Consider the following 13,961-nt stretch of genomic DNA (forward strand, 5'->3'; position numbering starts at 1 on the left):
ACGGTGAGAGCCTACAGCCTTCTTCCTGAGCTGCTCCCACCCCCAGCACAGTTCTTACCAGCATGGAGCTGGCCTGTGTCCGTGTGGCCCAGAAGGCTTCCACCCTCTGCCAGCAGATCTGTGCGTGGGTTGGGAAGCACAGTCGAAGCTGCAGCTCTCCAGGCTCCCCGGCTTTGACTTTTGTCAGTCTCTCTTAGGCTCCCCAAGCAGGGGGATGTGGGGAGCTGTAGTCCTTCCACAGCTGTCTGATTTCTAGGATCTTCCCATTAAATTTCTGGCTGTTCCACTGCTCACCCTAGCTGGGTCCCTCAGGCTAGCAAAGCTGAGGATTTCCCCATTCCATTTTCTACTTTGCTCACCACATTGAACTTACAAAGGGCACAACCCACAAGTTTGCTCCCTCTGGCAGCAAAATTGCTGATTTCTGAAGAAATCATGGCCCAAAACCTCCCAAATTTGATGAAAAACTTTAATCAATGGATCCAAAAGGAATGAATCCATTGACATTGCTTCCAGCAATGTGTACATATACCCGATTACCACTGACCTACTATTTTTTATCTAAATTTTTGACAGCTTAACAGATATGAAATATCTCAATGGTGGTTTAAATTGGACTCAATTAATCAGTACAATGACCTAGTTCATAATAGACACTGGCCCCAAGCAGCATACACTTTGTGTAGTGGTTAAGAACACACGCTCTAAAGTGAGATGGACCTGGGTTCAAATTCTAGCTGTCTCCTATCCTGAGCAAGAGTTTAACTTCCCTAAGCCTCACCTTTGTCATCTGGAAAAAGGTAATAACAATGCCTAGATCTGAGCTGAGCTGAGCTAATCCGCGTGTTAAGTGATTATCTCTGTGCCAGGCACCTGGGACAGACTCAATAAAAACTGCCTATCTTTAGCTACAAACAGCATTCAACACTTAACCATAAAAGTTAGTTTGTTGAACGCACAGTGAATGAGTCTGGTTTTTCATATGTAAACTGCGTGTTCATCTCTTCTGACCTCTCTTTAGTAGGATCTGGATTTTGACCTTCCTGTCTTTAAAAATAATATGCTTTGGGGCTTCCCTGGTGGCGCAGTGGTTGAGAGTCCGCCTGCCGATGCAGGGGACACGGGTTCGTGCCCCGGTCCGGGAAGATCCCACCTTCCGCGGAGCGGCTGGGCCCGTGAGCCATGGCCGCTGAGCCTGTGCGTCCGGAGCCTGTGCTCCGCAACGGGAGAGGCCACAACAGTGAGAGGCCTGAGTACCGCAAAAAGAAAAAATTGCTTTGGAAGGTATGCTTTTATCAGTTGTGTTTGTCAGAATAATTGTTTCCTTCTGTGACACTGTGCCGGGCAAATGTTTTTTATTTCTGTTTAATCAGATCCTTTTTGTCTTTGATGATGTCTTCAGTAGTCAGAAATCTCTCTCTTGCACAGCTGTTATAAATAAGGAATTTGTGGCTATATAAGGTATCAAATATGGCCCCAAGTTAATTTTTTGATCCATTTGCTCTCAACAATATTTATTCAATAGTGACTTGATTCTTATTATTTTACAGCATCTGGTTTGTCACACATTAGGTTCTTATAATAGTTTAACTCTTTCTATTCTACTTTACCTGTCAATGTTTAAAATTTTTAGCCAATATCTGTACAACTGTTCATCAATTTGATTAGCCTTTACTGAGTGTTTGTCGATGCCGTGTACTGTGTGGGAATATTGTTGATGAATACAAGGTAGAAAGACATGGTTTGTGACTAAAGGAAGCTCACAGACTGGAGGCAAAGCGATAAAGCTAATATTTCTTCTCCTTAAGATAGGCAGACGACAAGCAGGCCTGAAGACAAATGTGTAAACAAATGTATAAAACAATGTGATAAGTGTTTATACCACTAGTGTGACTCAAATGTTATGCTTGCACAGGAGAGGAAATCAGGGACTCCTTCTCAGAGGGGGTCTGAAAAGTCAAATGGATTTTAAACCGTTAAGTCGGCGTTTTTCAGATGGAAGTGGGCAGTGATGCAATGTGCAAAGGCAGGAAGGAATAAAGAACATGATGTGTTTGGGGCACGTGTCTGGGTATAGCTGGACATTTGTACATGGCAGCTGTCATGAGAAAACTGGCCAGGAAGGTGGGGCAGGGCAGGATTGCCAAGAATCTTGCAAATCACACCGGGATGGAAGGTAATAGATTCCAACGAAGGTTTTTAAGTAAGAGAGACATGATGAGCGTTTTATTTTAGAAAGATCATTCAGTGGACAATGAAAAGGAGAAACAGGATATGGGAGAATCTGGAGGCTGGAGATGAGCAGGGAGATTAACAAGAGTCTGGGTACCAGATGATGAGGGTCTGAACCAAGGTGAAGGCAGCAAGGATGGAGGAGACAGAGGGGTTTACAAGAGCTTGGGACATTTCTAAGATAGGGCAACTTCAATGATTAAATGTTGCAAACTGACCACACATCTCTCCTGATAACCCACTGAGAAAACAGAAAAGGCATTAAATAGGCATAAACCTACAAACACAAGGAGAATGAGAGAGGAAAGATAAAAACAAGTCTTGGAAGGTGGAGCAGTGACGGAGGAGTGGTAACAGACAGCAGAGCCGAGGAGGACCAACTCTAGGGCCCACAGAGAGGGTGCCAGCAATGAGCAGCCCAGTGCACCCCAGCAGACCTCACAAAGTTCAGGACCAAGAAGTACCCACCCTTGGGAAGTGATACGGTGCAGGGGACTTGTTGCAAGACTGTATATGAACCAGTTGGACATCAAGTTCCTTTCCTCTGGCCATGTAGCTAGGAAATAACTCCCTCTTTGCCTGACCCCCTCCCCAAGGTATGTGAGGGTTCCTCTGAAGAAATCAAGCCAGAGAGGGCCTGAACTTGGGACACCAGACATAGCAAAGAGTGGGGGGAATGGAGCTAGAAACTGGGGAATTCAATGAAGTCTCTATCCTAAAGAGTGGGAGGCCACCAACTTCCTTATGTCACCCGGCTCCCTGAACACAAACAGCCAACTGGGGGACCCCCAGGCAAGAGATTCAAGGACTTTTCTCTGGAGGAAACCTCTAGCTAATCACACTTGGGGATCCTCCCATGAAAAAGCCAGCTTCTTGATCATTCTACAGTGAGGTGCCCCAACCAGTAAGCTCTGCCCAGGATGCAGGTCTTCTAAACAGCTTTTCACTACTTACTTCTAAATAGGAAAAGAAATCAAAAGATCAACAGACATTTTAGTTAAGCCAATATAAGAGAGAGAGTGAGACCAAGCCAAAGAGAAAAGAATCTAAAGGACACAGGGCAGAAGAAGACTTTAAAGGGAGAATAAGTAATATTACCAGAAAAATAAGATAAGCATTATATCTATAAAACAAGAATGAGATGATGTTCAACATTTTTTTTAAAAAGATAAAGACAAATAAGGTTACAACCAAGAGCTCTTGGAAATTAAGAACAGGAGAGCTGTGGCATAGACTCATTGCTGTTACCCAATCTCCCCTTCCTCCTTAGGGAAAGAAAGAACCCCACAGGATTTCATGTGAAGCAGCAATAAAGCCAGCGAAAAAGACATTTCCCAGCCTCTGAGAATACCTGGAAAGGCTAGCGAATCAAGTTCAGAGCTATACAGCCAGGGACAACACTCAAAATGATATGTCTGGGCAGTCTAGTGGGGACACCACAGTGTCATGCACCAAGGTCTAGACACTTCTGACCCTGAAAAGCTCTGATGGTGGAGCCAGGAATGTAGTCATCCTGCAGCCACTATCATGCTTCCAGAGAGTTCCTCAAAGTCCCCATTTCTTCAGGTTCCCAGTTCCCAGTATATGGAGGCTTCATCTAATTAGCCGAGCCTTGGTCCCGTGCCTGAACTCTGCAGGAGGGGCGGGAAAACTGAGTATCTGACATTTTCAGTTTTAAGAGTGAAAGGCTTGCTGTGCCTCCCACCAAGACTCATAACACTGGAAATTCTTCAAACACAGGGAGGTCATTCAAGGCTGAGTAGGGGAAAAAAAAAGACAGACGTCTACCATGATACCACGCCCAACAGATCTTGTCCCCTGGATCTGACAGAGAAGTGTGATAGAGGAATTCCAAGACAACAGCTTTGTAGCAGACTGAAAGCACTGACAGACTAGAGTGGATCAGAATAAGAGCCATAGGACAGAGGGGGGAAAAAAACCAAATGGATATGATAAATTTGGGAAGAATTCGAGCATTTGGAAAATAACATTGAGAGGCGTTTGCCATATCCGCCAGAACATCTAGAAAAAAATGATGACACAAAACCAACCAAATAAAAAACCAAGGCTGGGCTTCCCTGGTGGCGCAGTGGTTGAGAGTCCGCCTGCCGATGCAGGGGACACAGGTTCGTGCCCCGGTCCGGGAAGATCCCACATGCCGCGGAGCGGCTGGGCCCGTGAGCCATGGCCGCTGAGCCTGCGCGTCCGGAGCCTGTGCTCCGCAACGGGAGAGACCACAACAGTGAGAGGCCCACATACTGCAAAAAAAAAAAAAAAAAAAAAACAAAAAACCAAGGCTATTATTAACCCCAGGAAACAGAAAAAGCTGGACAAAAAAGGAAATGTAATCATAGCATAATATATGGCTCAGAGTTAAGCAATATTTACCTAATCATGATAATATGAATACTAGCTATTAGATTAATTAAAAAACTGTGATGTAATTATACTGGGGACATTGGATGAGAAACTAAGAGTGGCATAAATGAGCTAGTCTTCATTTATCATGATAGGAAATCAAGACATGAAACTGACATATCAAGAAGTAGCAATACAAATATATTATCTACGAACATGAAGGTTAACAGAAGAAGCAACTTTCTGGTTGAAAGTGGGATTTTCTGGGAGCGGGACTAGGGGAGGCAGAAGAGTCAGAGGGACGGTATGGAAGAGTGGGAACTACTATCTCTGATTATGTGACTTTTCACTCCACTTGCTTTATTAAACTGTACTCATTACTTTGACAAAAATAACACAGTTTTTAAATTTTTAATAATGCTCCTATCATTACAAACCACCCACCAATTTGGAGGTAAAGAAGGAAAAGCAGGTGTGCGGAAGAACGTAAAGCATTTATTTTTGGACATCTCCTTCTATGTCACCTGTCTCCTCCTCTCTGCCCACACTTGTCTGTACCGATCTCAGGAAGCAGGTTAATGGGCTTCAAATATAGGGAGACCTGGGTGTGATGTCCAGCTGTGCAAGGTATCAGCTCTGAGCATAGTATCGGTTTCATCTCTGTGACCTCACTGGGACTCAGGGTCTTCACTGGTAAAATAGAAAAGCTAATATCTATTATATTACATATAATAATATATGTAAAGCACCTAGAATATGGAAGACTAAAAAATTCTGAGTTCTCTCTTTCTCTCGGAATTTCTCATGCCCCGGAAGCCTCCCTTTGAGAGTCTCTCCCTGTGTCTCTGTGCCTACAGATCTGAGGGAGCAAAGAAAAGCTGTGCTCCTAAAGCACATCTTCTTTCTCTCCATTCCCTCCTGCCTGGTTTGGGAGATTCACCTTCCAGAGACAAAACACACTGAGTCCTTGCCAGGCAGTTTGTCAAAACACATCTCCACTTCCCTTGAAAGGAGAAACTGGTTTCATTCATGTTGGCTGATTTTTGAGTAAAATGAAATTGATATTTGATTATTAGCCATGGCTCCCAGCTCTTAACATACAGGAGTAGATAGAAATTTCTGTTTAAAATTAACTATCTATACCAGAGTAGAATCACAAAGTCAATTGATATCTGACCATAACTTTTAAAAGTAAATACCAAACAAAATTCACAAGGATTTTAAACCCAGCTATAAAATGAACTAAGGACTTGAAAGAGGGTTGTGATAACTGAGTAGTCACCCAAATTAGGAGGCCCCATGTGATTCCAAAGCACCCACCTTCTCTGCTCGGCCTGGGCTGATTACTGGGCTCAGGGATGAGTTGTTCTCCACAGGCTCCCCCAGGCTGAGCCCCTTCACTTCTGGAGCTCGGCATGTTGCCATGGGGCCCCTGCCCCTCCCAGGAGGCAGTAGGCCACCCGTCACAGCCTTCAGGAGGGAAGGAAGCAGGAGACCTGGGGTCTAAGAGGAAGCTCTCTTGGAGGGTTTGCTTGGTGGCCTTCTTGGTCTTCCCCTTCTGATTCTCTGGGATCCCGTGGCTCTCTCCTCCTCCGGGCTGGCTACTCGCAAGCTTCCTGGTTAGCTGGAGGAGCTGGTCCATGTCCTTGGTGAATTCTAGCAGAGTGCCCTCAGAGAGGTTCCAGGCAACGCCCTCAGAGCCACAGCTGGGAGCCTTCTCCAGGAGCAGGTGCTCAGAGCAGTGGAGAGCTCCCACGCCCTCCCCGGGCACCGACTCAGGCACCTGTGGGAGGCTGCAGGCGCCCATGGACAGGGAGAAGTAAGAGTAGTCCACCGCGATGTATGTCAGCATGAAGTTGATGGTGACGATGGGGGCCAGGACGTTTACCTGACCCACAAGGACAAAGGCCATGGTCACCAAGCTGGTCAGGCAGATGGCAGCTACGGGTGTTTTACTTGGCCCTTTCTGCAGAAACAAAAATAACATGCAAGACCATGAAATTTCAGAAGAAAATCACAGTATTTGATAGAAACAACTCATAATGACTCAGCCACTTCTCCCATGTGACTCTTGGTGTGTTCCTAACTGTTCATCTACAAACTTGGGATAATGACATCCGACCCATGGGATTACAGTGAGATCAGAGCTAATGCACGTAAAATGCTTGACGCGGCCCTGGCACACAGTGGGCACCCAACACATCCAACAGGCATTAACTGTATTAGTAACCATTAATATGGGACAATCCTATAGAACATGGATTTCACAAATATTTCTCCTTTCATCTTTCACTGGGTTTAACACCAGCCTTGGAAATCAAAGAAGTGCAAAATTGATTCTTCCCATGCTTTAATGGAGAAAATGACCTTAACGGGAGTGGCAGACCCTGGAAGACACAGCAGAATCATTGGTGGCTGAGGTGGGGGAATTCTGATAGTAACATGCACATGCATGTTCTCATACACACACATTTGTGCACATCTGTTATTAATGGAGGGGGAGTATGGTGACTTTTAGAAGGACAGGAGTGGAGAAAATGCATTAACTCCATATAATCTGCCACTCCACAGAAGCTATTCCTTACAGTCACTGACACAGTTCTTGGGCCAGAAGCAACAGTCGCTTCTCAGTCCTTATCTTCTTTGGCCTAAGGATTACATTTGACCCAGCTGCGCACTCCCTGGTCTCCTCGCTTCTCTTGGTTCGTCTCCTTGTCATCGACTGCTCCTTAGTCTCTGTCGCTGGCCTCTCCACATCTCTGAAATCTGCATTTAGAGCAATCCCCAGCTCCATCCTCAGTCTATGTTCCCTTCTCTTCTCCGTCTATGTTCCCTCTCTAGGATTTCGATCAGGCTCATGGCTTCAAATACTAGCTTAATGCTCTCAGCTCCCAAATTTTAATCTCCAGCCTGAAATGTTCCCCTGAAATCCAGACTTAAATATTCAACTACCTGCTCAACATTTCCGGTTGATGTCTAATAGGATCTCAAACCTAATATTTCCAAAACCAAACTGCTGATCCTCCAGTGTCCTGCCTCTCAAATCTACTCCCCTGCAGCTTCTCCACCTCAGAAAATGGCCACTCCATCCTTCTAGTTGCTCAGTCAAGCAAAATTCTTGATGCCTCTTCTCACTCACTCATTCTCCTCCAGTAAATATTGTCAGTCTTACTCTCAGGATAGACACAGGATCTAACCACCGCTCCCATATCCTTTATACCAGCACTCTGTGATGGAAGGGGCGGGCACGTCAGCCACTTTCAGATCTGACCTGTGAACCTCCCAGGTATGTTCCTCCAGCGCGTTCCCCTTACTGAGGGTTGGAACAGAGTGCAATCTTCAAAGTCACAAGATGAAGACAGTGAAGTCATCATGGCCTGAGTCTCTGAGGATCAGAGGCCCTGTTGACTTGAAACACCTTCCCTAGAACCTCAGAGTAAAATTTTTTTTAGAAAAAGGAGTAAAAATACATTTTATTGTTTTTGAAAATTACATTTTGGGGTATATTTGCTACAGCTATTTAGCATACTCTAACAATAAAACTACCAAGGATAAAATAAATCCTCGTGAACTCACAAAAACTTAAAAGGAGGGTCCTAGGTAAGCGGAAGGAGGTCTTAGGTAAACTGTAGGAAATGCAAGTGGTCCAGGAAAGGACTTTGACAAGCGTGGGTTGGAAAGTGATAAAATAGTCACACATGAACTTCTGTTACCAAAAGACACATTAAGAAAAGTCAAGTCACAGAACGGGAAAAGATATTTGTGACACGTGTAACTGACAAAGGGTAATGCAGAATATACAAAGAATCCCTACAAAATAATTAGAAGACAGACAACCCACTAAAACAAATGTGCAAAAGAATGTCTATTAAACATATGAGGGCTTCCCTGGTGGCGCAGTGGTTGAGAGTCCGCCTGCCGATGCAGGGGACACGGGTTCGTGCCCCAGTCCGGGAGGATCCCACATGCCGCGGAACGGCTGGGCCCATGAGCCATGGCCGCTGAGCCTGCGCGTCCAGAGCCTGTGCTCCGCAACGGGAGAGGCCACAACAGTGAGAGGCCCGTGTATCGCAAAAAACAAAAACAAAAACAAACTATAGTGAGATACCATTAAACACCCACCAGATTGGCAAAAATGAAAACATCTAATAATCTCAAGTATTGGCAAGAACACAGAGGAATGGGAACACTCACCCACTGCTGATAGGAGTGTAAATTAACACAACTACTTTGGAAAAAGAGTTTGGTGTTATCTAGTAAGTGAAGATATACACACCTTACAATAGAGCAATTCCACTAATGGGTACAGGGTCTGCGAGAACGCCATACGTGAACAAGTCTACTACAAGAATGTTTGCTGCACTGTCTGTAACAGTCCCAAACTGGGACATATCATGACAGCAAGATGAGTAAATAAACTGCAGCAAATGAGGAAATGCTATATAGAGATGATAATAAACAAGACGCTGCTACAAGCAAAAACACGGATAAATCACATACACATAATGATGCATGAAAGAAGCATGCCACATTTATATAAAGTTTAAAGAACAGGCAACACTGAACTAGGATGTAATCCAGAGTTGGCAAACCATGGCTCCTGGGCCAGATCTGGACACCATCTGCTTATGTATGCCCACGAGCTAAAGATAGTTTTACATTTTTAAAGAGTTAGGAAAAAAATCAAAGAAGAGTAATATTTTGTGACACCTGAAAATTACATGAAATTCTAATTTCAGTGTCCATAAATAAAGTTTTATTGGAAGACAGCCACACTTACCCCATTAGGTACTGTCTGTGGCAACTTTCGAGCTACAACAGCAGGGTTGAGCAGTTGTGACAGAGACCATAGGGCCTGCAAAGCCTAAAATATTTACTATTTGGCCCCTTTCAGAAAAAGTTTCCTGAGTAAAACCACAGAGAAAGCAAGGAAATTATCACAGGAATATGGATAGTAGCTTCCACAGTGAGAGGGACAGGGCTCTGACCAGAGAGGGTATGTGGAGGGTGGCATCAGGGGCTGGCAGTGTTCTTGGGTGGAGGTTACACGATGTTCACTTCATAGTCATTGTTTAAGCTGTTCATATTGGTTTTATGCCCTTTTCTGTATGCTGAATATACCTCAAAAATTTTTTAAAGTTTCCTCTCTCCCCCATTAAAAGAAAAAATGTACTAGTAAAATTTAATCATATGTAAAGAAGCTTTGACAAAAAATATTCCTCCAAAAGGCATGTGACAACTAGAGAAAATATTTGTAATACATGTAACAAAGAAACAGCATCTGTCAATTTAGAAGAAAAAGACGAACAATCACAGAAAAAAAAATGCAAACGACTCTTAGGGGAAACGGTGTTCAACACCTTTCCTAATAAGGGTAATGCAGATCAGAAGTATCTTAAGATGCCATGTCTCACCGCACAACTGGCAAAAATTCATACCTGACACTGAGCTGTAGACAGGCTCATCTGACACTGTGGTGCTCAGGCACGAGCGCAAATGGCGAGCCACACGCCCTGTGTCCAGATACGCACAATTATAAACCAAGCTCATAACCATTAAATCAAGTATGTTCCGTCTTCCTTCCTCGGCAAATATAACTTCAGGACGATGGGGAAGGCCAGGGTCAAGTTTAGAGTTCTTGCACTCCCCGGAGCTTCTCACTGCATGATCCAGCTCACTGCCCACCGGCAACTCTTGTCTTCCTAGACCACGCTGCAGGGCGGGCTCACACACCCACATGTGGATTCTCAGCCCACACCCTAGCCCTAAAATGGACAGGTTCAGGGAAGACGCCCTGGCAGACCCTGCATTTAGGCTGGGGGACATCTGGGAAGGAAATTCCAGGGTGTAGGATACCTGCACCATGGTCTAGAAGGTGGGTATGGGATCTAGAAGGGCAGGTCCCCTTGACCTCATGAATTTCTTAGAGACCAGAACAGAGTCCTATAAAGCAGGGTCTTTTGGCCTGAATCTAACAGTCATGATGGCTATTGGGAAACAGGAACTCTCATACATCACTGGTAGAAGTACAAAATGATACAAATTCCATGGAAGGTGTTTTGGCAAAATATCTATTAATGCTAAAAATGCACTTACCTTTTGATCAGCAAGCCCACTTATGAAAATTTATCCTATATCTATTTGCACATGTACAAAATTGTACACATACACACACACACACAAGAGTATCCTTTGTAGCACTGTTTACTGGAAGCCATACTATCTATAGGGAACTGGTTAATAAACTACAGCATATACACATGATGGAGAAAGAATGAGAAAGTTCTCTCTATATTTATGTGAAAAGATCAATTTCCAAGCTATATTATATGAAGAAAAGCAAGGTACAGAACAATGTATATAGAACACAATCTTTTTTTTTTAAACATCATTATTGGAGTATAATTGCTTTACAGTGGTGTGTTAGTTTCTGCTGTATAACAAAGTGAATCAGCTCTACATATACACATATCCTCATATCTCCTCCCTCTTGCATCTCCCTTCCACCCTCCCTATCCCACCCCTCTAGGTGGTCACAAAGCACCAAGCTGATCTCCCTGTGCTATGCGGCTGCTTCCCACTAGCTATCTATTTTACATTTGGTACTGTATATATGTCCATGCCACTCTCTCACTTCATTCCAGCTTACCCTTCCCCCTCCCCGTGTCCTCAAGTCCATTCTCTACGTCTGCGTCTTTATTCATGTCCTGCCCCTAGGTTCTTCAGACCATTTTTTTTTTAGATGCCATATATATGTGTTAGCATACGGTATTTGTTTTTCTCTTTCTGACTTCCTTCACTCTATATGACAAGACTCTAGGTCCATCCACCTCACTACAAATAACTCAATTTTATTTCTCTTTATGGCTGAGTAATATTCCATTGTATATATGTGCCATATCTTCTTTATTCATTCATCTGTCAATGGACACTTAGGTTGCTTCCATGTCCTGGCTATTGTAAATAGAGCTGCAATGAACATTGTGGTGCATGACTCTTTTTGAATTATGGTTTTCTCAAGGAATATGCCCAGTGGTGGGATTGCTGGGTCGTATATAGTTCTATTTTTTGTTTTTTAAGGAACCTCCATACTGTTCTCCATAGTGGCTGTATCAATTTACATTCCCACCAACGGTGCAAGAGGGTAGAACCAATCTTTGTAAAAATAGAAGAGAGAAGGATTCCTAAAAAACTAATAAAACCAGCTACTGGTAAGGCATGGGCGCAGATGAAGAAAGAGTAGGAAGACTCATGACAGGAGCAAAAATTCTCAGGGTGCCTTTTATATCATTTTTAGTTTTGAACCCTGTACACATATTATCTAATAAAAAATAAATGAAATTAAAATAGAATAAAAGGCATATACCACATGGAAGGTACTAAAGATGACAGTCATTTGTCCTACCCACCCACGCTGACTGGTGGATAAGAAGTGGAGGAAGGTAAAGGGAGGAAGTAAAGGTGACTTGTAACTATGTGGCCCCAAACAAGAGGGGGGATGGGCATGGGAAGGGGGTGGGGAGGACCCCTGTGGTGTTCCAACCACATAGAAATCAACTACAGCTTGCAAAACACATGTTTGGAAAGTGGGGTTCTGTTTCTTTCTCCTGTCACCCCTTCGGTTTTAGGAATGTCTCATTTGATGGTTCCATGACTCAACCAAGTTGTATTAGGGTTTGGGCCGTGATGACTAACAGAGAGCCCAGAGACCAGAGGTGTGAGGAATCATCCTAAAGCAACCCCAAAGGGAAGGTGAACCTCCGGGATACAGTTAGAACTGCAAGGGCCAGCTCCCCTCCTCACGAAGAGATTCTTCCCTCTAGGCTAAACTTGGAAGATCCAGAATTTATTTATTTATTTATTTTTATTATTTTTTGCGGTACGCGGGCCTCTCACTGCTGTGGCCTCTCCCGTTGCGGAGCACAGGCTCCGGATGCACAGGCTCAGCGGCCATGGCTCACGGGCCCAGCCACTCTGCGGCATGTAGGATCTTCCCGGACCGGGGCACAAACCCGCGTCCCCTGCATCGGCAGGCGGACTCTCAACCACTGCGCCACCAGGGAAGCCCCAGAATTTATTTTTATTAAAGGTTGTGGCACTCCCTCTCCCTGCTGTGCAGGGTCCACAGTGCTACGGTGACGGTTAGCTAACCCAGCGCTAAAGGGCCCTAGGTGGTTGTGACATTGACAGACACTTTGTCCATTGGCCCCAGACTAAAGCAGCCAGAGGACAGGGGTACATTCTTGTTTCTCCCCACCAGAAGCGGACCAGCGGCTCTTATCAGAAAGACTTAAGCAATTTATTGGCCAACGATCAGGTTAGTGGCAAAATGTACATTTCTCAAAGAAAAGGTCACTCACCCCTTGCCCCAGACAGGCCAGCGCAGGAATCACTTTCTCCTGGGCAATGCACTGCAGGATCCGGGGTGCTCCGTAGAGGCCTCCCATACAGGAGGCCAGGGACGAGATGTATAAGCCCAAAAGGAACAGGAAGCCCACCAGGGACACCTATATGAGGAAGCAGTTTCATTATCCAGTGTCAGAACCTGCTTACGTACCTTTCTCTCCCCTGGCACCCACCCACCCACACCCCATCTGACCATAAATCCTCTAGATTCAACATCCTGGATATATTTCCAATACCCCAGCCCCACCCCACTTCCTTGGCACTGCTACCATTTGAGTTTGACCCACCATCACTTCTTGTACAGACTACACACAGAGGTTCTCAAACTAAGTGTGCGTCAGATTCATCCGGAGTGCTTGTTGAAACACGGATTTCTGGACCTTACCTCAGAGTCTCTGATTCAGTAGGTCTGGGGTAGGGCCCCACATCTGGGTTTCTAACAAGTGTCCAGGTGATGCTGATGCAGGTGGTCTGGGGACTATCCTTTGAGAACCACCACCACCACCAATGCTAAGTGGCTAAGCTCTGTCCCCAAGCCTCTGCCAGTGTGACCTAAATGCACATCTGATCATAATGCCCCTGCCATAAAAACACCAATGGCTCTCCATCCCCCCGACACACCTGGCTCTTCCTGGTCTGTGACTCTTCCAGCCCTACACCCTGCACACTCAGAGTCTATCAGCATGATTTCTCTGCCTGCTGGAACGCTCTGTCCGCACCCCTAATCTACTCATTGTCTGTCTCTTAAACTCCCAATTGTGCTTCAAGACTCAGGACAAATCTCCGCTCCTCCATGAGGCCACCCCCAGCCCGTCACCAGGTGTGCCTGGTGCTCCTCTGGGCTCCGCTGCACCTCAGCATGAGGTTGGGGCACACCATCGCTTCCACTGGCTTCATTTCTGCAGGGCTCCCGTCTGGTTCATCCTGGTCCACTTGGTGCCAACACAGAAACATAAATGCTGAGC

At 45.0% G+C, this 13,961-nt stretch overlaps 1 protein-coding gene across 1 annotated transcript in view; it reads right to left on the reverse strand.

Moving 5' to 3' along the window:
• The window catches only part of SLC12A8 (solute carrier family 12 member 8), a 135,597-nt gene that overhangs the window by 20,414 nt on the left and 101,222 nt on the right, over positions 1-13,961 (reverse strand). Inside the window, exons 8-9 of the mRNA XM_022567706.3 lie at positions 12,951-13,097; positions 5,911-6,556 (exon numbers count right to left, since the gene is read on the reverse strand). Of these exons, the coding sequence (XP_022423414.2) occupies positions 5,911-6,556; positions 12,951-13,097 (793 nt within the window). The remainder of the gene's footprint in view (positions 1-5,910; positions 6,557-12,950; positions 13,098-13,961) is intronic.

This window comes from Delphinapterus leucas, chromosome 4 (genome assembly GCF_059928025.1).
Source record: "Delphinapterus leucas isolate spDelLeu-1000000601 "Yukka" chromosome 4, BTC_Dleu_Yukka2, whole genome shotgun sequence".
Lineage (NCBI taxonomy): Eukaryota > Metazoa > Chordata > Mammalia > Artiodactyla > Monodontidae > Delphinapterus > Delphinapterus leucas.